Source organism: Nicotiana tomentosiformis, chromosome 8 (genome assembly GCF_000390325.3).
Source record: "Nicotiana tomentosiformis chromosome 8, ASM39032v3, whole genome shotgun sequence".
Classification (NCBI taxonomy): Eukaryota; Viridiplantae; Streptophyta; class Magnoliopsida; order Solanales; family Solanaceae; genus Nicotiana; species Nicotiana tomentosiformis.
In genome coordinates, this window is record NC_090819.1 from 38,346,806 (window position 1) to 38,371,533 (window position 24,728).

Here is a 24,728-nt window from a genome sequence, read left to right on the forward strand (position 1 = left end):
ATCTCTGATGAACAAACAAGTTTTGTAAAAGGAAGGAGTATTGTGAAAAATGTGTTGCTAACTCAGGAAATAATCACTGACTTGAGATTGAGAACTAAGGCAGGCCCTAATGTTATGATCAAGCTAGACATGATGAAGGCATATGATAGACTATCTTGGTTGTTTTTAACCAAGGTATTAAGAAAGATGGGATTTGATGAGAGATTTATTGGTTTGGTATTTGGAATCATCTCCAACAATTGGTATTCGGTTCTTATAAATGGCCAGCCTCATGGCTTCTTCAAATCCACGAGGGTGGTAAAGCAAGGTGATCCATTATCATCTACTCTATTCATATTGGCAGCTGAGGCACTTTCAAGAGGCTTGAATTTACTTCACTGGAACCTATACTTATGTGGCTTTGGACTTCCTAAATAGAGTCCCAAGATAAACCACTTAGCATATGCAGATGATACGATCATATTTTCCTCCTCAGATGCTACTTCACTTCAATTGATCATGGAAGTATTATATGCATATGAAGTAGCCTCTGGACAGAAGATAAACAAGTCCAAATCTGCAGTCTAATATGCATCACTCTACCAATGATGGTGTGGTTAGGAAAGTGGAAAGAATTACAGGGATTAGAAGGCAAGATTTTCCTTTGATATATCTAGGATGCCCAATCTTTTATACTAGAAAGAAGATGGAGTATTATGAAGGACTTATCAACAAAGTCCTAGACAAATTACAGTCGCGGAAAGGGAAATTACTGTCTATCGGAGGAAGAGCAGTTTTGATCACTTATGTATTGCAAAGCATGCTCATTCACTTGTTGCCAACAGTGAATCCACCTATATTTGTGATTAACAAACTTCAAAAGCTTTTTGCAAGATTTTTCTGGAGCAATTCAGTAGATGGGAGAGCTAGACATTGGGCTTCTTGGGATACTTTATGCTTGCCTTGTGATTAAGATGGTGTAGGGTTTAGATCATTACATGATATGTCTAAGGCATTATTTTGTAAGTTATGGTGGAATTTAGAACTAAACCATCACTTTGGAGTTCTTTTATGAGCCAAAAATACTGCAAGAAATTAAATGCATTGGTGGTTCCTTGGAAGAGGGGATCACATGTTTGGAGAAAAATGCTAGAGTGTAGGGATCTTGTGGAGCATCAGATTGTATCGAAGCCTAAAATGGGATTATCTCTCTTTTGGTCTGATAACTGGACTGGTTTGGGATCACTATACTTTGGTACACCACCTGACTTCTTTTGTGATGAAACAATTCACAATGTCTATGATGTTGTGAATGAAGGAGCTTGGGATGTGGAGAAACTATATGACATATTGCCTGAAGATTTAGCCATACACATTCTGGAAAATGTTGCTCCTCCGATTGAACATCATGTGTTGGATAAGCCTATTTGGAACCTAGAAACAAAAGGGAACTTCTCTGTCAAAACATCTTGGGATTACCTTAGAAGAAGGAAAGATGCTGCTATAACATACAAGAATATGTGGGTGAAGGGATTTTCATTCAAAATTTCATTCTTTATGTGGAAGCTGTGGAAAGGTAGGATACCTTTAGATGATGCAATACGGAGGATAGGGTATTTTATGCCCTCAAGGTGTTGGTGTTGTGTGAATCCGGAGGAAGAATTTGTGGCTCATGCCTTTTTCAGTTCATATGCAACCAAAAAAGTGTGGGGGTATTTCTTTTCTCATGCAGGATTATCAGTAGAGGGTTTAAGCTTGCACCAGGTGATCGTTAAATGCTAGATAGTAGAGGTCATTTCAAGATTAAAACCTATCTTTCAAGCACTGCCTTGTATTATTGTTTGGGAGCTGTGGAAAAGGAGAAATAGCAATAAGCATGGTGATGCTGTGTCGATCAACAAGGTAGTGTATCAAATTAACACTACAATTCAGTCCCTAATCAAAGTGAGGTAACCAGGCTTGATTAATGTTCCACACAGGTGGCCAGATATACTACACATGATGGAAAGGTATGTGCCTAAGTTGAAGTTTAATAAGGTGATCTGGGAGCTCCCTATGGATGGATGGATTAAAATAAACACGGATGGGGCATCAAGGGGTAACCCTGGCAGGAGTTCAATAGGTTTTTGTGTGAGGAATGAGCTTAGAGATATTGTATATGCAGTAGGGAAGGATATAGATAAGACTACAAGTACACAGGTAGAGACAATTGCGATTCTGGAGACTTTGAAATACTGCCTGCACCAAGGTATGGTTCAAATATGGTTAGAAACATATTCAATGTTGCTGAAAAATGTTATCCAAGGAATTTGGAAACCTCCCTGGATCATTGAGAATGAGGTTGAGGAAATCTAGAAGATGATAGGGCTGTGTAATGTAAGGGTCACACATATTTATAGGGAAGGAAACAAGCTTGCTGATCATTTGGCCAATTATGCACTTGATACTGGTAATATTGAATGCCATGACTTTCATCATTTGGATACACAAGGGAGAAGGCTGGTCAATGTTGATAAACTTCAATGTCCAAACTTGAGAATCAAGGTAGCAAAGAATTAGAAAGGGAGGAGGAAAGAAGCATAAGGGAGATGGAGAAGAAGCAGGGCAACAACATGGATCATCAACCTCAAATCCTTATGGAGGAGAGGTTGGTGGTTAGAGTTTTTACTAACGGTGGGTTCTTTTTTGCAAGGAATGATACTGTCTTCATGCCTCACCATATGGTTGAACTTACATGGGTGGTATTAGCACTATGTGCTCATTCCTAGGAAGGAATACCACTGGTGAGCATAAGCATGGAAGCAAGGAGAGTCTTAAGTATTCTAGGGCATGCACATTTCTGCCGTCATCGATGGTTTGATATCCATAAGTACTACACTAGAGTTCCAGTCCCTAATTTAATGAAGGTACACATTAGGAATAGTCAATACTGGAGATACAAGATGAGTCTGCACAGTTTTGTGAGCTTGGCATTCATGAAGGATTCACTGTTTTGGCACCTAAAAATGAGAAGCATGAAGATACTGGGAAGTCATTGCCCAGTGTACTTCACTATATCCCAACAATGGTGCTACACCAAGAATACATTAAATGGATGCCTGAGAGCACACGAATTTCACATCAAATATTACAAGTATATGCACAATTGTAGAACTGTGGACAATTTGTACATAACAGGATTGTGGGGTGCATTGTGGATCAAAAATCCAATGCAAATCACTACTTCAACTTTGCAGACAGGGAGCCAGGCATAAATTCTTGTAGAACAACAATGCAAATTTCATGCTGCCCTCAAAACTTCAGAGGGGGATATTGGTTCTGCTGGAGATCACATAAGCAATTGCCATGCTAAAATCCTTATGGAGGAGGGCATGGTGATTCTATTTTCTACTAACAGTGTTTGTTTTTTTGCAGGACATATTACTGTACTCATGCCTTATCTACTAACAAATCTTCAGTTGGTGGTATTAGTACTATGTACTCATTCCATTGGAGGGGAGTTATGGGTAAGAATAAGCATGAGATCAAGGAGAAAAGAGAAGCCCAGTCATCCTATTCTGCCTAATGAGTTTGGCAATACTAATGGCTGGGTACTTATAAGCTGCCCAGGTAATTCTAACCTATTATGGGAGCTAAAGGATTGGTGCATTAACAGGATTTGACTCATATGGCACTTCTTTATCCGTATGAGGCAAAAGTCACCCAGGTGCAAGGGCTCAAGACAATGAACTTTGGACAATTTTGCGGGAAGAATGGAGCAAAGATGGAACAAATATCAAGTACGTCTGGAAGCTAAGATAATTGAGGATGAAATCTGTGGCTGGAATATATGGAATCAAACAACAAAAACCCAAGAAAGTTTAAAGACAATACAGCTGGTCTTTGGTGGAGCAATTCACTGGAGCAACGTTGATGGAGCTGGAAGATACATAGGCAGCATTGGAAGCTTCCAAAAAGACTCCCATGGCATGGCAAGCTTAATTTGGCTAGTTACGTTTGGATACATGATACAATGGTTTGATATGGTAACTGATTTTAGCAACTTGAAGATGGGCTATAATGGCAAACTTGCAGAATTTGGCTACTATTGTAATAGGCTAGTTTTAATATGCTTTGAGCGTGTTTATATATTTTCTAGATCAAATTGTAATACCAATTTTGGGCCTCAGAAGCCCAAGATTGGTAGTAGGATCTATGTATTAGTCATTTCTAATGGTCTTACTCCTTGTAAGTCAACATGCTACTTTGTCTTTTTGTGTTATTATATATATAAAAACTATCCCTAGGCACCTAGCCTAGTGGATTGATCAAAACAAATACTAGAAACTGGTGTCACGAATGCATGAGCGTCTAGAGTACTACAAATAATAGCCTAAATAAAACATAACTGTTTGAATCAACATAAATAGCTAAGATGACATAGAAGGGGACTTCAGGGCTGCGGATGTCGTGCAACTATACCTCAAGTCTCCACAGATAGTTGGATCCGAGCAATCTCACTCAACGCTACTGGGACCCACTTCGGTATCCGCACAAGAAGTGCAGAGTATAATATTATAACAACCGACCCCATGTACTCTGTAAGTGCCGAGCCCAACCCCGACGAAGTAGTGATGAGACAAAGGTGAGTCACTTACAATAACCTGTACTCAATAATAATAATAACAAGAAAATAGGAAATGGAAATAAAGCAGTTACCTCATGTAGACGAACTCAAAATCCAAATTCCAGAGAGCCCAGAATAACAAGTCTCATAATCTCATATCAAAATACCGAGGTAACTCCAATAATCACAAACAAATACCACATATACAATCCGTAGCGGCACGCAACTCGATCCCATCATATCATCATATGTCAATATCATAATCCATCCTTATTCTACCATTTCAATTCGTTAGCTTTCAGTTTTTGTTGCGGCATGTAACCGTTCCCCAAATAATTTCAATCAATAACAACAATTCAACAACCACATTTATCAGAATTTCTATATCAAGAGGGTAAATGTACGAGGCAATAAAGAACCACATAACAATTAAAGAATTTCTAACAACTCGAAGCCTCAACTTTACCAATTCATCGGTATCTATTAGTTAAACAACTAATGCAAGGGAAACCACATAGTACAAGGCAACAAATATAACAAAACTATAAGACAAGTAAATTATACGACAATTTAGATATGCAAGGAAAGCAAGTAGAGTCAAGTAGATAAGCATGGAGCCATGGAAGGCACTGACAATTTAATACAAGAATAATTAAATGACAAGTGACAATGATGGCATAGAAGTCAAATAAAGTATGTAACAATTAAGGCATGAAGCAAGACATATCATGGATTAAACGGAAACATGGAAACAAGTATCATGATGGCTCGCTGCCTCGCATATACATCGTTTTCCCACATAATTTACATAACACATAGTTCATGGTTCCCTAATTCCCTCAAGTCAAGTTTAGACCCAATACTTACCTCACTCTGTAATTCAATCAATCAGTCAACTACGACCTTGCCTTTTGAACAATCCTCCAAACCGACCAAATCTAGCAAATTAGCGATCAAATGATTCAAAATAAGTTTTAGAAACTACCTATTAATGAAAGAAGTTTAATTTTGATCATTTTTGAAAACGTCAACAAAAGTCAACCCCGGGACCGCTTGGTCTAAACCCGAGATTCGGACCGAAACTCGATTACCCATTCACCCCGAGCCCGGTTATGTGATTTGTTTTGAAATTCGATCTCAATTTTACAAAAATTCCAAATTCTACCCAAATCCCTAATTTCTACCACGGAAATCCTAAATTTGATGTTGAAATCTCATGAAAAGTAATGTGTAATTGAAAGGAAATGGATTAGAGTCACTTACCAATAAATTTGGGAAGAAAGGTCTCTTGGAAAATCGCCTCTGGTGTCACGAATACATGAGCGACTAAAGTACATCAGATAATAGTCTGAATAAAACATAACTGTTTGAATCAAAATAAATAACTAAGATGACATAGAAGGGGACTTCAGGGTTGCAGACACTGTGTAGCTATACCTCAAGTCTCCATAGATAGCTGGATTCGGGCAATCTCACTCAGCATTGGTGGGACCCAGTTCGGTATCTGCACAAGAAGTGCAGAGTGTGGTATGAGTATAACCGACCTCATGTAGTCTGTAAGTGTCGAGCTTAACCCCGACGAAGTAGTGACGAGGCTAAGGTAGGTCACTTACAATAACTTGTACGCAATAATAATAACAAGGAAACAGGAAATGGAAATAAAGTAGTTAGCTCATGTAGACGAACTCAAAATCCAACTACCAGAGAGACCATAATAACAAGTCTCATATTCTCATATCAAAATATCAAGGTAAATCCAACAATCACAAACAAATACTACAAATACAATCCGTTGCAGCGCGCAACCCAATCCCACCATATCATCATATGTCAATATAATAATCCGTCCTTATTCCGCCATTTCAAATCATTACCTTTTAATTTCTGTTGCAGCGTAAAACCCGCTCCCCAAATAATTTTAATCAACAACAACAATTCAACAACCACATTTACCAGAATTTCTACATCTAGAGGGTAAATGTATGAGGCAATAAAGAACCACATAATAATTAAAGAATTTCTAACAACTCGAAGTCTAAACTTTACCAATTCATCGATATCTATCAATTAAACAACTAATGCAAGGGAAACCACATTGTAGAATGCAACAAATATTACAAAACCATAAGCCAAGTAAAGCATATGACAATTTAGATATGCAAGTAAAGCAAGTAGAGTCAAGTATATAAGCATAGAGTCATGGAAGGGACGGAAAATTTAATACTGGGATAATTAAATGACAAGTGACAATGATGGAATAGAAGTCGAATAAATCATGTAACAATTAACGCATGAAGCAAGACATAGCATGAATTAAAGGAAAACATGGAAACAAGTATCATGACGACGTATATACACTCGTCGCCTCGCATATACGCTGTTTTCCCAAATAATTCATATAACGCATAGTTCATGGTTCCCTAATTCCCTCAAGTCAAGGTTAGACCCAACACTTACCTCACTCTGTAATTCAAGCAATCATTCAACCACAGCATTTGCCTTTTGAACAAGCCTCCAAACCAATAAAATCTGTCAAATTATTGATCAAATGAATCAAAATAAGCTTTAGAAACTGCCTATTAATTAAAGAGGTTCAATTTTGATCATTTTTGAAAAAGTTAACAAAGGTTAACGCCGGGCTCGCTTGGTAAAAACCCGAGGTTCGGACCAAAACCCGATTACTCATTCACCTCCGAGCCTGGTTACGTGATTTAGTTTGAAATCCGACCTTTATTTGAGGTCTAAATCTCAATTTTACAAAAATCTTCAATTCTACCCAAATTCCTAATTTCTACCATGAAAATCGTAAATTTGATGTTTAAATCTCATGAAAAGTAATGAATAATTGAAAAAAATGGATTAGAGTCACTTACCATTGAATTTGGGAAGAAACGTCTCTTGAAAAATTGCCTTTAGGGTGTTTAGGTTTGACAAATGGTGTAAAATGAGCTAAGTCCCATTTCCCCCCTCTTTTACCCAACTACAGTTACCGCAATTACGATGTCTTGATCGCAATTGCGAACATCGCAACTACGAGACAAGGATCGCAAATGTGAACCCTGTCACAGGAGAACAGAAGTTGTAAATGCGACACTTAGATTTCAATTGCGAATATTCCACCATCGCAAATGCGACCAAAAACATTGCAATTGTGAAGTAGACTCGAGTGGTTAGTGATAGCAAATGTGACCACTTCCTTCACAAAAGCGAAAGGCCACAGTTTACAAAAGTGAACCAAATTCTCGCAAATGCGAGATTCACCCAACCCAACCCATGCTCGCAAATGCGAACAATTCTTTGCAAGAGCGAGACTTGCAATTGCGAGCCAGACCTCGCAAATGCGAGATCTACAACAAAGCACCAGAACTGGTATTGCACCAACAGTCTTCACACTAACCAAAATCATAAACACGTACGAAATTCACCTGAGCCCCTCAGGCTCAAACCAAACATGCACATAAGTGTAACAATATCATACGAACTTGCTCGCACAATTCAATCACCAAAATAACATCTAAATCTACAAATCAACCCTCAAAACGAATGAAATTCAAAATAAACTCAAGAACAACTAGAATCACATCTAAACATCTGAATTATGTCAAATCAATTCTGAATTGCACCAAATTTTGTAGACAAGTTTCAAATAGCGATACAGACCTATTCCATGTTTCAACATCAAAATCCGAACCCGTTAGCTATGAAGTCAATTTACGGTTAAACTTAGGAAATTTTCAAACTTTCAAAATACTTGTTTTCGGCAAAATGAGTCAAATCAATTTAGGGACATCCAATTTTAATTTCGTGCATACGCTCAAGTCCAAATTCACAAAACGGACCTACCGGAATCGTCAAAATACCGATCTGAAGTCATTTTCAGAAAATGTTGACAGTTGTCAACTCAAGTTGTTTTTAAAGCCAAAAATCACTCTTCAAATTTTCACATAAAATCATTTTGAAAAATCAATAATAACCATGCACACAAACCAAGAAACATCAAACGAAGCTAACAGAGGTCTTGTAACATGGAATTAAGGGCTAATACTACAAAATGACCAATCGGATCATCACACTAACCCTCTCTCTATCTTTTATTAATTATGTTACTATGTGTTTAGGATGTTTTCTTTTTTGATTACATTTTTTTTATGATGTATATTAGTAGCTTACGACTGAGTTTGTTCTATTCAACTTTTACGTTGTGATGACCCAATATGTCAGTATCGGTTTTAGCTTTCATTTATGTGTTCTTGAGAAATCAAATAGCTTCGTTTAGCCTTCCCTGATTTGCATGCGCAATCCGTAACTTTTTCCGAAAGCTTTTTATGTAAAAAACTGAAGAAAATATGAAATTTTGCCTTAAAACTCATTTGAGTTGACTACGGTCAATATTTTATATAAACGAACCCGGATCAGTATTTTAACTGTCCCAGTTGGTCCGTATCATGATTTGAAACTTGGGCGTATTCTCGAAATTGAATTCGGAAGTCCCTAATTTGATTAAAAGTACTTTGTTAAAAACTAGTAAATTGAAGTCTAAATGAATTCCTATGTTTGACCGTAGGTTGATTTTATTTCTACCGGGTTCGGATTTTAGTTCTGAAACTTAATATAGGTTCATTTCACTATTTATGAATTGTTTGCAAAATTTGGTACAAAACGGAGTTGATTTGACGTGATTCTGACTCCAGTTGTTAAATTGAATGTTCTTAAGTTGCTTTGAAAATTTCATTCGTTTTATTGTCCGATTCGTAGTTTTAGGTGTTATTTTGGTGCTTTGATCGCGCGAACGAGTATGTATGATGATACTACACTTGTGTGCATGTTTGGTTTGGAGCCTAAGGGGCTCGGGTGAGTTTCAGATAAGCTACAGAGTAATTTTTGAACATAGAAAGTTATTGGTGTGACCTGGTGTGCAGGTCTCGCAATTGCGAGACAAGGGGTCGCAATTGCGACTGAAGGCCAAGTCTGTCATGATCACAATTGCGAACAATTTGTTTAGAATTGCGAATAGGGCCTAGGAATAACAGAGATCGCAATTGCGATCAATTGATCGCATTTGCGAAGTTCCTGTGTTCGCAATTGCGATGAACGTAGAGATGGGAGTCTCTTCATATTTGCGAACCCCAGGTCGAATTTGTGACATCTGTAATCTATTGTTCACAAACTCCCAACCCTAAACACCGTAGAGGCAATTTTTCCAAGAGAATTTCTTCCTAAATTCATTGGTAAGTCACTTTAATCTATTTATTTTCAATTACCCATTACTTTTCAAGTGTTTTCAGCATTAAATCTAGGATTTCCATGGTAGAAATTAGTGATTTGGGTAGAATTAGGGATTTTTATAAATTTGGGATTTAGACCTCGAATTGAGGTCGGATTTTAAAACAAATTACATAATCGGGATCGTGGGTGAATGGGTAATTAGATTTTGGTCCCGAATCTCGGGTTTTGACCAAGTAAGCTCGGGGTTGACTTTTGTTGACTTTTTGGAAAAAAATGTAAAGATCATTGCTTTATTTATTGTAATGGATTTACCTAGCCTTGTTTGTCGATATTACATTGATTTTGGTTAGATTCGATTGGTTTGGAGGCGGATTTTAGAGGAAAGTCACTGGTTGAGCTTTGATTTGTTTGCGGAGCGAGGTAAGTGTTGGGTCTAACCTTGACTTGAGAGAATTAGGAACCCTTGAACTATATGTTATGTGAATTACTTGTGTACGATGTATAAGCGAGGTGATGAGTGTATATACGATGTCAAAATAATTGTTTCCATGCTTTGCCGTGTTTCATTAATTATTCTATTCCATGTATTAACTTTTACGTGCTTTAATTTCTCTCTATGTCGTAACTTGTTGCTTGCCATTTATTTACTCTTGCATTGAAATATTTGTTTCTTCCATGATTCCATGATTAATTGCTAGTTGCCTTAATTGTCTTACTTGTACACTTTAACTGTCATATATTTGGCTTGTCTACTTGCTTTTGTAGTAAGTGTAGTATTCCTTGATTTGGGTACGGAGTCCCTTTATTGCTTGCTTTCATATTCTTTAATCATGGAGATTCTTGTGATATGAGCTGTTGGATTGATTACAATTATTTAATATGTTTATGAATCAGGTAGCACGCCGCAACGGTTGTGATATGGTAAAATAAGGGAGGATTTCGATATTGGTATGGTGGGATCGGGTTGCACGCCGCAACGAATTTTGTATGTGATTATGATATTGTTATGGTGGAATAAGGGAGGAATTTTGATATTTATACGGTGGGATCGGGTTGTGCACCGCAACAGATTTCATATGTGATTTTTATATTGATATGGTAAAATAAGGGAGGATTGTGTTTGTACGGTGTGATTGGATTGCGCGCTGCAACAGATTATGTGTGTTATGCTCATTATTGTATTGTGTTAGTTTTTCAGTATTTTTATATGATATTCTGAGGGATGATATTTCTGGATTTACTGGCTTCAAGGATTGAGTTTGTTTTTCATTAGTTTTACTGCTTTGACATCATTTCCTGTTTTCCTTTCCTATTATTATTTTTATACAATGTACATGTTATTGTAAGCGACCCACCTTAGCCTCGTAACTACTTCGTCGAGATTAGGCTCCGCACTTACATAGTATATGGGATCGATTGTAATCATACTACACTCTGCACTTCTTGTGCAGATTTTGGAGTCGGTCCTAGCGGCAGTCAGTAGATTTCTCGGATTGATTGCTTGATGAAGACTTGAGGTACAATTGCACGGCGTTCGCAGCCTTGAAGTCCCATTCTACATTACTCTAGCTGTTTATTTCATTTCAGACAGTTATGCTTTCATTCAGACTTTTATTTGTAGTAATCTTGCCGCTCGTGCACTTGTGACAATAATTCTGGGATTTTATCTAGATATCGCAGTTATTTATTTTACTCATTCTATTTCAGTTTATTCAGTTTATTGATTATCATTTAATTTGAATTGTTCAAAATGGATAAAACCAATCTCTTACGTGGGCTTGACTAGCAAGTAAAGTGTTAGGCGCCATCACGATACCGAGGGTGGGAATTTTGGGTCGTGACAAGTTGGTATCAGAGCACTAGGTTGTCAAGGTCTCACGAGCCATGAGCAAGCTTAGTAGAGTCTGGAGGATCGGTACGGAGACGTTTGTACTTATATTCCAGAGGCTATGAAGTTTAGGAACAATTTCACTTATATCCTTCTTTATCGTGCGATTTTACTGTATCATTGATGATTGAACCATTCTATTCTTGTTCTCTCGCAGATGGCGAGAACACGCACAAAATTTGTAGCCAGACAGGAGCTGGAGCCTCCAGTGGCAGCTCCTACCAGGGGTAGAGGTCGAGGGCAAGGTCGAGCCAGAGGCTGAGGAATAGGTAGAGCTCAGCCTAGAGCTCGAGCAGCAGCACCCGCAGTGGAGCCTCAGATTGATCCTGAGGAGGATATTCCTGCTCAGACTGTAACCGTCAAACCAGCTCAGGTCCCGGAGGGGTTCATAGCCACTCCAGTGCTTCAAAACGCTCTAGTCCGCTTGTGGGATTTATGGAGAGTCTGGCCTAGACCGCTGCATTCGCGGTGGCACCAACCATCGCTATGGCTGGGGGAGGAGCACAGACTCACGCTACTCATACCCCAGAGCAGGTGGCTCTCCTATATCAGACTCCAGCAGCCTCGCCAGTTGGGGTGTTCAGTCGATAATTGCAACACAGGCCGGTGATAGGCTCGCTATGTCTTTTGAGGCCTTGTTGAGGTTGGAAAAGTTTACCAAGCTCTTCCCTATTCATTTTAGTGGTGCATCTTCCGAGGACCCACAAGATTACCTAGACCGTTGCCACAAGGCGTTGCGCAACATGGGTATTGTGAATACCAATAAGGTCGACTTTGTAGTGTTCTAGATGACCGGTTTTGCCAAGAGATGGTGGAGAGATTATATGTTGACTAGACCAGCTGGTTCGCCTGCACTTACCTAGGATCAATTTTCACAGCTATTTCTAGAGAAGTTCATTCCCATCACTCTGAGAGAGGATTACCGCAAGCAGTTGGAGCATCTTCAACAGGGTAGTATGACTGTTACCCAATATGAGACTCGATTTGTGGACTTAGCTTGCCATGCCATAACTTGCTCCCTATTGAGAGGGAGATAGTGAGGAGATTCATTGATGGTCTCACTTTCACTATAAGGCTGCAGATGGCCAAGGAGACTAGAGATGATATTACTTTATAGAGGGCTATAGATGTTGCTAGATGGATCGAGATGGTTCGTGGTCAGGAGAGGGGGCAGGTGTCTGATAAGAGGCCTTGTCATTTCGGTGGTCTCAGTGGTGCCTGATCTGGAGGAAGGGGTACTTTTGGTCCAGGCCATCCTCCCAGGTCATTTCAGTTAGCGCTTTAGGCATCTCATAATGCTTCAGGGAGTCGTGGTCCTTATGTATCTCATTCTGGGTAGCCAGCCTATAGTGCAACATCAGCTCCTATCAGTGCACCTCCGATTTAGAACTATCACCGTGGTTATCCAACTTGTTCGGGTCAGCTTCAGCTTCAGCAGCCACATCAGCAAAATGGGTGTTTTGAGTGTAGAGGTACTTGTCACATCAGGAGGTTCTGTCCAAGGTTATTGGTCACCATGCCACATCAGATTTCTCGAGCCATGGTCCCGACACTGGTTGCTCCACCGCCCGCTCAGCCAGCTAGGGGCAGGGGTCAGACAGCCAGAGGTGGCGGTTAGGCCGTTAGAGGTGGAGGCCAGCCATTTAGAGGCCATCCTAGAGATGTGGGTCAGAGTGGTGGGGCCCAACCCTTGTTTTATGCATTCCTAGCTAGACTTGAGGCCGAGTCATCTAAAGACATTATCACAGGTATTGTCCCAGTTTTCCATAGAGATGCTTCAGTTCTATTTGATCCGTGCTCTATTTATTCCTACGTGTCATCCTATTTTGCTTCCTATCTGGTTGTGCCTCGTGATTCTTTGAGTGATCCTGTGTATGTATCCATGCCTGTGGGAGATTCTATTGTTGTAGATCGTATCTCTCTCCCGTTTGTGATTACTATTAGGAGTCTTGAGACTATCATAGATCTCCTACTTCTTGATATGGTAGACTTTGATATTATTTTGGGCATGGATTGACTGTCACCTTATCATGCTATATTGGATTGTCATGCCAAGATAGTGACCTTAGCCATGTTGGGGTTGCCTCGATTCGAGTGGAGAGGGGCCCCTGTCCATTCTACTAGCAGGGTTATTTCTTATGTGAAGGCCCGTTGTATGGATGAGAAGGGATGTATAGAATATTTGGTTTTGTTCATGATTCGAGTACAGAGGTTCCCTCTATGGATTCAATACCTTTTGTGCATGAGTTTGCAGAGGTGTTTCCTGCAGATCTTCCAGGGATGCCACTCGATAGAGATATTGACTTATGTATTAATTTGGCTCCAGGCACTCAGCCCATTTCTATTCCACCATACCGTATGGCCCCGCCGGAGTTGAAGGAGCTGAAGGAGTAGTTGCAAGATTTGCTTGATAAGGGATTCATTAGACCTAGTGTCTCACACTGGGGTGCGTCCGTGTTGTTTGTGAAGAAGAAAGATGGTTCGATGAGGTTGTGTATAGACTATCGGCAGTTGAACAAAGCCACTATCAAGAACAAGTATCCGTTGCCAAGGATTGATGACTTATTTGATCAGCTTCAAGGTGCCAAAATATTTACGAAGATTGATTTGAGGTCTGGCTACCATCAGTTGAATATTAGGGCATCAGATGTTCCTAAGGTAGTTTTTCGGGCTCGGTATGGACATTATGAATTCCTAGTGATGTCATTTGGGTTGAAAATTGCCCCATCAGTATTTATGGATTTGATGAACCGGGTATTCAAGCCCTATTTGGATTCTTTTGTGATCTTATTCATTAATGATATCTTGATCTACTCCCGCAGTTGAGAGGAGCATAAGCAACATCTTTGGATTGTACTTCAGACTGAGAGATAGTCAGTTATATGCCAAGTTTTCAAAGTGTTAGTTTTGGTTGGACTAAGTCGCCTTTTTTGGGGAATGTTTTATATGCAAATGGCATCAAAGTGGATCCTAAGAATATTGAGGCAGTTTAGAACTGGCATAGACCTACTTCATCTACAGAGATTCAGAGCTTCCTGGGTTTGGCGGGTTTTTATCGCTGGTTTGTGGAGGGGTTTTCATCCATAACATCCCCATTGACTAGATTGACCTAGAAGGGTGTTCCGTTCAGGTGGTCTAATGATTATGAGTTGAGCTTTCAGAAGCTCAATATTGCTTTGACTACAACGCCATTGTTGGCGTTGCCCACGAGTTCAGGATATTACATGATGTATTGTGATGTATCTCGTATTGGGCTCGGTGCAGTATTGATGCAAGATGGAAGGGTGATTGCATACACAACGCTGTAGTTGAAGGTTCATGAGAAGAATTGACCTGTTCATGACTTAAAGTTGGCAGGCATTGTTCATGCACTGAAGATTTGGAGGCACTATCTTTATGGCGTGTCGTGTGAGGTATTCACGGATCATCGGAGTCTTCAGTATTTTTTCAAGCAAAAGGATCTCAACTTGAGGCAGAAGAGGTGGTTGGAGCTGTTGAAAGACTATGATATCTCCATTTTGTATCATCTCGGGAAGGCTAATGTGGTGGTCGATGCCTTGAGTAGAAAGGCTGTGAGTATGGGTAGCCTTGCGTATATTCCAGTTCTAACTTGCACGGTCTCTCGGTCTTCTTTGTATGAGCGCATCATAGAGCGTCAGTATGATGACCCCCATTTTCTTGTCCTTAAGGACATGGTGCGGCACGGTGGTGCTAAGCAGGTTACTGTTGGAGATGATGGGGTTTTGCAGATGCAGGGTCAGATTTACGTGCCCAATGTGGATGGGCTTCGTAAGTTGATTCTTGAGGAAGCCCACAGTTCCCTATATTCCATTCATCCGGGTGCCGCCAAGATGTATCAGGATTTGCGGCAATATTATTGGTGGAGAAGGATGAAGAAGGATATAGCTGCATATGCAGCTCGATGTTTGAATTGTCAGCACTTCTAGAGGACCATACAACGTGAGTTAGGCACACGGGTTGAGTTGAGTACATCATTACACGCCCAGACGGACGGACAATCCGAGTGCACTATTCAAATATATTAGAGGATATGCTTCGCTCTTGCGTTATGGATTTCAAATATTCTTGGGATCAGTTCTTACTGCTTGCGGAGTTTGCCTACAACAATAGGTACCGATCATGCATTCGGATGGCTCCTTAGGAGGCATAGTATGGGAGGCAGTGTCGTTCGCTAGTTGGTTGATTTGAGCCGGGAGAGGCTCGGTTGTTGGTTACCGATTTGGTTTATGATGAATTAGACTAGGTCAAGATTATTCAGGATCGACTTCGCACAGCTCAGTCTAGACAAAAGAGTTATGCCGATCGTAGAGTTCGCGATGTTGCATTCATGGTTGGAGAGAAGGTATTGCTCCGGGTTTCACCCATGAAGGGTGTGATGAGGTTCGGAAAGAAGGACAAGTTGTGCCCTAGGTATATCAGACCCTTTGAGATTCTTGAAAAAGTGGGTGAGGTATCCTATAGACTGGCATTTCCACCTAAGTTATCAGAAGTTCATCCGGTGTTCCATGTGTCCCTGCTCCGGAAGTATCACGGTGATCCGTCCTATGTGTTAGATTTCAGTTCAGTCTAACTGGACAAGGATTTTAGTTATGAGGGGGAGCCAGTGGCCATTCTAGCCTGGCAAGTCCAGAAGTTAAGGTCTAAGAGTTATCCTTCAGTTCGAGTGCAGTGGAGAGGTCAGCCGATCGAGGCAACCATGTGGGAGTCTGAGTCGGACATTCAGAGTAGATATCCACACCTTTTCACCAGTCCATGCACCTTTCTATGTCCGTTCGAGGACGAACGTTTGTTTTAGAGGTGGAGAATGTGATGACATGATAGGTCAGTATAAGTTTTAGCCTTCATTTCTGTGTTTTGAGATCTCGAATAGCTTCATTTAGACTTCCTTGATTTGCGTACGCAGTCCATGTCTTGTTTCGGAAGATATTTATGTAAAAAGCTGAAGAAAATGTGATATTACACTTGTGTGCATGTTTGGTTTGGAGCCAGAGGGGCTCGAGTGAGTTTCAGATAGGTTATAGAGTGATTTTTGAACTTAGAAAGTTGCTGGTATGACCTGGTGTGCAGGTCTCGCAATTGCGAGACCAAGGGTCGCAATTGCGACATAAGGCCAAGTCTGTCATGATCGAAATTGCAAATAAATTATTTGCAATGCGAATAGGGCATGGGAACAGCAGAGATAACAATTGCGATCAATTGATCGCATTTGCGAAGTTCCAGTGTTCGCAATTGCGAACAATTCATCGCAATTGCGATGAAAGTAGAGATGGGAGTGTCTTAGCATTTGCAAAGGATTTCTCGCATTTACAGGGTTCGCATTCGCGAACCTCAGATCGCATTAACGACATCTACGCCAGGACAAAATGTTGAGAACACGGGATTTAGCTCATTTTTTACAAACCCCCAACCCTAAACACCTTAGATGCAATTTTTTCAAGATATTTTCTTCCTAAATTCATTGGCAAGTGACTTTGATCTATTTCTTTTCAATTACCCATTACCTTTTAAGTGTTTTCAACATTAAATCTAGACCTCGAAATCTAGGATTTTCATGGAATAAATTAGGGATTTGGGTAGAATTAGGAATTTTTGTATATTTGGGATTTAGACCTCGAATTGAGGTCAGATTTCGAATCAAATTACGTAATCGGGCTTGGGGGTGAATGGGTAATTGGGTTTTGGTCAGAATATTTCTTTCATATTATTTAATCATGGAGATTCTTGTGAAGTGAGCTGTTGGATTGATTATAATTATTGAATTTGTTTATGGATCGGGTTGCACGCCGCAATGATTATGAAATAAGGGAGGATTTCGATATTGGTACGATGGGATCGGGCTGCATGCTGCAACAAATTTTGTATGTGATTATGATATTGTTATGGCGGAATAAGGGAGGATTTTTTATATTTATACGGTGGGATCGGGTTGTGCGCCGCAATGAATTTCATATGTGATTTTGATAATGATATGGTGAAATAAGGGAGGATTGTGTTTGTATGGTATGATCGGGTTGCGCACTGTAACAGATTGTGTGTGTTGTGCTCATTGTTGTATTGTGTTTCTTTTTCAGTATTTTTATATGATATTCTGAGGGATGATATTTTTGGATTTACTGCCTTCGAGGATTGAGTTTGTTTTTTATTAGTTTTGTTGCTTTTCCATCATTTCCTATTTTTCTTTCCTATTATTATTTTTATACAACGTATAGGTTATTGTAAGTGACCCGCCTTAGTCTCGTCACTACTTCGTCGAGGTTAGGCTCGGCACTTACATAGTATATGGGGTCGATTGTAATTACTACACTCTGCAATTCTTGTGCAGATTTTGGAGTCGGTCCTAGCGGCGATCAGTAGATTGCTCGGATTGATTGCTTGATGAAGACTTGAGGTACAATTGCACAGCGTTAGCAGCCCTAAAGTCCCATTCTACATTACTCTAGTTGTTTATTTCATTTCAGACTTTTATTTGTAGTACTCTAGTCACTTGTGCACTTGTGACACTAGTTCTGGTGTTGTATCTTGATATCACAATTATTTTATTTACTCATTCTATTTCAGTTTATTCAGTTTCTTGGTTATCATTTAATTTGAATATTTCAAAATCGCTAAAAACAATATCTTACATGGGCTTGCCTAGCAAGTGAAATGTTTGGTGCAATCTCGGTCCCGAGGGTGAGAATTCTGGGTCGTGACACACGTGCTATCTTCACTGATCGATTTGATTATTTTATGATAAGTTATGATCTTTTTGGTCTGTTGACCAATCTGTATTTTTAATGAATCTCATCTCCTATAGCTCATCCAGATAAACAATTTTCTATAATGATTAATATAAGTTATGTTGAACCCTTGTCACTAGATAAACTAAAACCTTTTGGTAATTCTATGTATGATCTGCCTCTGTCGGTTAAATAACGGTTGTGATACCATGTTTAAATAGTTTTGCTGAGCCATGCCTTTAGACCTTGCCAAATGTCCTGTTAAGAGCTCATCTACTACACTATATTATATTGATCCTTATTTGTAATGTTATATCATGTTGTTGATTAAATACAAATGATCTTCATGTTAAACCTTTGACCTGTTTGCTTTGATTGAATAATTTATTGAAACCATGCCTACTGTACACACTTAAGGATTCATGCAAATTTGTCATTATAATTTGAACTCATGTAATGAATTCATTAGTATAGTCATCATGCTATCTGCTCATCTGATCTGGTAACCATGAAGTTCTGTGGAAACCTTACTGTATGCTGGTTAAATAACTCTTATTGACCTCCCTGCTTTTCATTACACTTCTGCTTGTCCAGTGATGCTCATGAACATTTTACCCGCTCTTTATTTGAGAAAGGCTCATGCCTAAACTACTATATTCTTTATTTGAAAACTGCTCTATAGAAGAAGAAAGTTGTACCATGCCTTAATGATTTAACAACTTGAGTGACATAGAAATCTGAAAGGGAAGTTTACTATTGAAACTTGATCACTTATAGGCTAAAGTAAACTCAATAACACTTGTTGTCCTGTTCCCATCTACTAAGAATGAACATCCCTATCCATTGTCTCATATTTCATTGATGTCCTTGTCTATAAAGGCTTAATCATGAATCTGGAAGTAGTTTGAGAACCTGATAGACCATATGTCCTGTTTTTAAGTTTGAACTAGATTAAAACTAATCTTCCTACCTATATTGATACCCCTGCTGGTGTTGTTGCCTTTAGGGAACCTGAACAAGGCTGTTAGTATAGGTGTTTAGCAGAGTGAGGTTTTAACTGTATATATATGTTTACTTCTAATTGTTCTAAAGATCAATGCAATGACTGTTGAAATATTGTGAACCTAGTTGAGGATTCTAAAATGTTGGACCCATAGTAGAACTAATGAAGTCAATATACAAGTCTTCCCTATCACTTGGATCACTAAACTAAGCATTTCTGAACTTGAATTAGCTTACTGATAGTTTTCCATTGACTCTCCTTGTTCTTGTATCTATGTAATAGCCCTTCCAAGTGTTCTGATGCTTGTCATAAATAGGTTTAAGGTCATTGATATCACTGAATACTACAAGCCCACTTGCAAGTAGTTTTTCTAAATGTCTTGGGTTCTGAAATTTTAAATTGGTTCATATCGTTGCACTCTGATGATGTTCTCTATAGCTTATGTCAGAACTCTGTGTAACTGCACCTTTGTGTCTGCTACTGCTCTCATGTTAACTACTGAGTGACTACCTCATTTGTGTCTGAACCTTTGAGGAAAAATAAGTATGCGTGATTAAGGGTATTTGGGGTGAAACATTATTTGTGGTTAAGATGCCTTTCCCTGAAAGAAGCACTATTAGGGGTCCATGAGACCCTTGTGAACTCTAAAGTGCTAGGGATCCAAAGGGTATCTTGTCCATGTTACCCTAAGCCTTTAGTCATTGACTCTTATTAATCCTCCTAGGATTAATACAAATGGAATTGGTTACTTGTATTCTTTATTCTTATTTACTTGTTTTGATTTATTTTGTTGCGCCTCATATTGATTTCATCATTTTTTTATTTATTTATCTTATGTGCATGTTTGAACTGGACCTGCCGAGTTCTTTGGAACTCAGGCCCAAGTTGCAGTCTAGGATGCCTTTCCCGCTCTGTGACATCTACCGCTGCTTGTAGATTTGTTGGGCCTGGTCCACTGACCCAATATCGAGTCCAGTTCCTTTTTCCCTTCTCATTTTTAGACGAAAAAGTTAGCTGTTTATTTTGTGTATATGTCTGATACTAACTCTATTATTGAATACTTTTGGTACTTTTGATTGTTTTAGGAACCTAGGCAAACCAAGGCCCATAGGTAAACAAAAGAGAATCCAAGTTTAAAATCATGTTCATTGTAACACTTCATAGCTTTGATCACTTACTTAACAAACAAGAGACTTGTTTTTATTAATCACTAACCATGTTCAATAAATTTTGAGTTTGAGCATATTTGAAAGGCGAAACGACCTCTCTTTGAAAAAAATCAGAATCGAAAGGATGTTTCCAAGGCCGATTTTCAAGAAAAATAAAACCAAGCATCGCTTGAGATTGCAAACTGAATGAGTTTTAAAAAAATACAACTCCGATTGAAATCAATTCTTAAGAAAAGGTATACCTATCCCAATCTATGATATATTTTCTAGTGGTCTTTTATTCCGCTAAGTCATACGAGTAACCACATTTTTCCAAAAGATAAAACATTCAAATCTCCTTTCCAAAACATAAAAGCCATTCACACGTTTTTCTCTACTTTTGTAGGTATAAACATTTCAAAGGATCTTTCATAAGGCATTAACCTTATAAAACCTAGAACACTTTTTTCAAAATACATACACAACCCTCTTTTCAAAATAGTATATTTTAATAAGAATATGTTACAGACTTTAAGCACCATACTAAGCAGAATATAGACCTTTACTTTTCCGAACCTAACCTAAGTTTAAGGAGCTACCTCAAATAGATTTTAAAGGATGCCTTACACCTTTCCCTTAGAATAATTAGGACCCTTACCTAAATCTCATCGGTTAGCAGACCATTAGGATAATAATCTATTAAACACATAGGTACCCTAATATACCTTAAAATATTAGGTGGTGACTCTCTTTAATCAACATCAAAAGAACCACTAGGTGGATATTATTTTGACTTGTGCAAAATAGGGTGCAACAATATAGAGACTCTGCTGGGGATGTTACACTTAGGTTCTGACCTTAGTAGACTTAGGCTAGATCTGAAAGTTGGGGATGCTTGTTTGTATTCTATTTTAACTGTGATTAACTTTGCAAATATGTGTTTACTTGTCTTAATTGTTAATATTTATATGACATATCAAACATGTACTTATTCGCCTGCTTTTCTTATTGTTAGTACTATCACAATTATCTGCTACTGCTTTATATACTATCATCATATTTTTTCTTATCGAGTCTTGGCCGTATATAATCACATACAAATGACACGCGAGGGTTGTCTTTTACAGCCCTGCGAACCTTCTTTCAAAATTCTCTAGTTCAGAGAACCCCTTTGTCAGGTCAGTTGACATAAAGTCTCATAGTTATTAAGTTTAACTCAAAAATTAGGAAATACTCTACTCTAGAAAACATAGGTCATACTGCATAAACCTTAGGTGAGTCGGTCCTTGGTATTGACTCACGATTAGGAAATCCACCTTAATGTCAATGGGTCAAGCACCCAACGACATGCCTTTGTGGAACGATGAACCAATCGAGAAAAGACACTAAAGATACGAAGCAAACACTTACGAAACCTTTTTATCTCTTTAGATGGAAATCAATCACAACGTCCCCAATATTAACATGGTCATGGGTGCGCCGCACAAGCCGAAGTAGTGGTGGAGAAACATTTGACGGGAGCATGGGATGAGATCAGAACACATCTAGGAGCATTGACTGCCTTGATGAACATCCGAGCCGACAAAGTCCTTACTAGAGTGCAAATCGAGTTTTGGGACCCAGCCAAGGTGGTTTTTAAGTTTGTTGATTATGAGTTGACACCAACACTAGAGGAAATCACTAGCTTCATGGAGTTACCATTTACCGAGTGAAAACCAATACTGCCAGTTGTCATGCCCAATCACAGGATCCTCCATGCATTGGGTCTGACAAACACCAGAAATTTGAGAAATGTTGAAGATGGATGGGTGAGCTTGGACCAGTTGTTCAACAGATTCGGACACCGGGAAAGTTACGAGTGGCACCTTGAAGAATTTCAATGCGATCAAGCAGCATGGGAGAGTCTTCGCCCCTAACTTTATCTCTGGCACTGTTAGGATTACTAGTCTCCCCGCAAAGAAAGGGACAAATCAACATCAACCTGCTGCCCCTAGTCTTGGCAACCTTTTGAGGAAATCTGCAAGTCACCCTTATTCCCATGATATTGGCAGAGACATTCCGGGAACTGTCAGCATGTCCAGATATGGGCCATAGAATATTTCTTTCAGAGGGAGGCAACCGTTGACTATTTTGTGGGCATCAATAACATGATCATAATCCATAACGAAAGGATAAGACACTGGATTACACCGCATGAGCAAGAGGAGTGGAGAGAGCATATGAGTGGAAAATTGTTAACTGGAAGCTCTCAGGGTTAAGTGGCAGAGCCAGGGAAAGTATTTCATCGAGTTAATAGGACTTGAAGGAATTCAGCGGTACACGCCTCTGAGTGTTCAAAGGCAATTTGGTCTGATTCAAGACATGCTCCTCTGGTCAAGGATTGCTTTGTATGAAGATAATTACAACAAACAAATTCCAATCCTGAGGGTGAGGAGGCTTCAAGAAGAATGGAATGACTTGATCATGATACCTCTGGGGAAAAATTCCTGGTACACACCTGAATACTTCGTGTGGATCAACGAGGAGGATGTTTTGTCCCGACCTAGAAGATTTAGCAACGACTCTATAGATATCACAAGAATTTTCCCCACTATCTCGTCACCACCACCATGCATCGACAAGTTGTTCCATGATCGGCTGACCACATGTGGCCACCACCGGAGGACGATGATCGGGTGATTGCGTACATATATATTGAGTTAGAAACAGAGCTGGAGGAGGATCCTGAAGAAGAACTAGAGTACAACAATGAATAGGAGGAAGAAGAAGTCGAAGAGGACCCTGAGGAGGAAAGCTTGGGAGGTGACTCCGGGGATGTTTATTAAGTGGCTGGTTGATTTCCCTTTAGCCCATGCAAACCTATGAGCCGAGGCAATCTTTTGAACTTTGTAAACAATGTTGTAAACACCGCTCTCATCTATTGTAATCCAAAAGCCTATTAATTAAAACTAATGTTTGCTCCAGATCAAAATGTGCTGAATCTGATTGTTCGTCAAACATTTGCGACATAGGCCTACATCTAGCAAAGAGACGTCCCTCATATATTAGGAAACACGCTTGCCTGAATACGTGAATTAATTGCTCTATGTGCTTATATTTGTGCAATCTCTAAAACTGGCTTCTGCTTTTCCTTATTTTCTTACTTTATTGCTTTATTTTATCACCATAAAAAAAGGTTGGTTTGTGTTGATACGTAAAATTGGATGAGCCACCGTACAATATGAGATCCAAGAGAAAGATGTTTGCAACCGACAACCTAGGGCTTTCGGGGGCAAAGAACGATACCCGAGAAAAAGTACAACATATCTGAGGGCTGGTAACCCCCTGCAACCCAAGTTATACCACCAGTAACCCCCCCCCCCAAATATGCCTACCCCCTATACATACACCGTATGTCCCAAATTATGTCCAAACACTACAAAATCCACCAGCCACTACCAATTTAGTTCACACCCCTCCTCGTGACAACGTCACTTTTTCCAACAACCAGACCCAACAAATATCTGTGACACACACCGCCACACATGATCAATATGTTCCACCTGTATATGGCACCTATGAACCTACCTTTACCACACCCGTCATGGTTAAAGTGCCCTACAAGATCGATCAATATGCTTAGATGGAGAAAGAATCAAAGTATAAGGAAGAGGAGTCAGTGTCAGAACAGCCGCGAGTGTTAAGAAAATGGATGAAGAATCTACAAGTTGCTCGAGGGAGCGAGAGCTCAGATTATGAGGACTTGTGTATACATATAGATGTTGACATGACCAAAAGATATATAGCCTCCATAGTTTGACATCATTGACAGAACGAGTGACCCCACGCATATTTGAGGGCCTACTGCGACAAGTTGGTCGGGGTAGGAAGAAATGAAAAGCTGAGAATGAAGTTGTGTATAAGGAGTCTGACAGGATAAGCGCTTACTTGGTATACCTGCCAAGACCACAGGAATTGAAGAGAGTGGCAGGACATGGCGGAGGATTTTATGAATCACTTCAGATTTAATACCGAGATCACTCATGACAGGTTTACTTTGGTGAATTTATAGAAGAAACCCTCTAAGTCATTTCAAGAGTACGCTCGCCGCTAGAGATCGAAAGCTGCCAGGACCCAACCACCCACTGGATGATAATGA

General features: G+C 39.5%; 2 protein-coding genes across 2 annotated transcripts; both read left to right on the forward strand.

Annotated features, from left to right (window-relative positions):
- The first annotated feature begins 568 nt into the window (after nucleotides 1-568).
- Nucleotides 569-952, forward strand: LOC138897349 (uncharacterized). The gene has a single exon (XM_070183313.1). It carries the CDS (start codon nucleotides 569-571, stop codon nucleotides 950-952), a length of 384 nt encoding a protein of 127 aa, XP_070039414.1.
- A 56-nt stretch (nucleotides 953-1,008) lies between these two features.
- LOC138897350 (uncharacterized) lies at nucleotides 1,009-2,334 on the forward strand. Its single transcript, XM_070183314.1, has 2 exons — nucleotides 1,009-1,592; nucleotides 1,959-2,334. Exons 1-2 carry the CDS (start codon nucleotides 1,009-1,011, stop codon nucleotides 2,332-2,334), a joined length of 960 nt encoding a protein of 319 aa, XP_070039415.1.
- Nucleotides 2,335-24,728: the final 22,394 nt, after the last annotated feature.

What these genes read in the sequence shown, in the direction of transcription:
- LOC138897349 (XM_070183313.1), top strand. Translation starts at nt 569, where the DNA reads ATGCATCACTCTACCAATGATGGTGTGGTTAGGAAAGTGGAAAGAATT.
- LOC138897350 (XM_070183314.1), top strand. Translation starts at nt 1,009, where the DNA reads ATGGTGGAATTTAGAACTAAACCATCACTTTGGAGTTCTTTTATGAGC. An exon ending in GATGCAATACGGAGGATAGG is followed by an intron (nt 1,593 to 1,958) that starts GTATTTTATGCC and finishes TGTTCCACACAG; the next exon opens with GTGGCCAGATATACTACACA.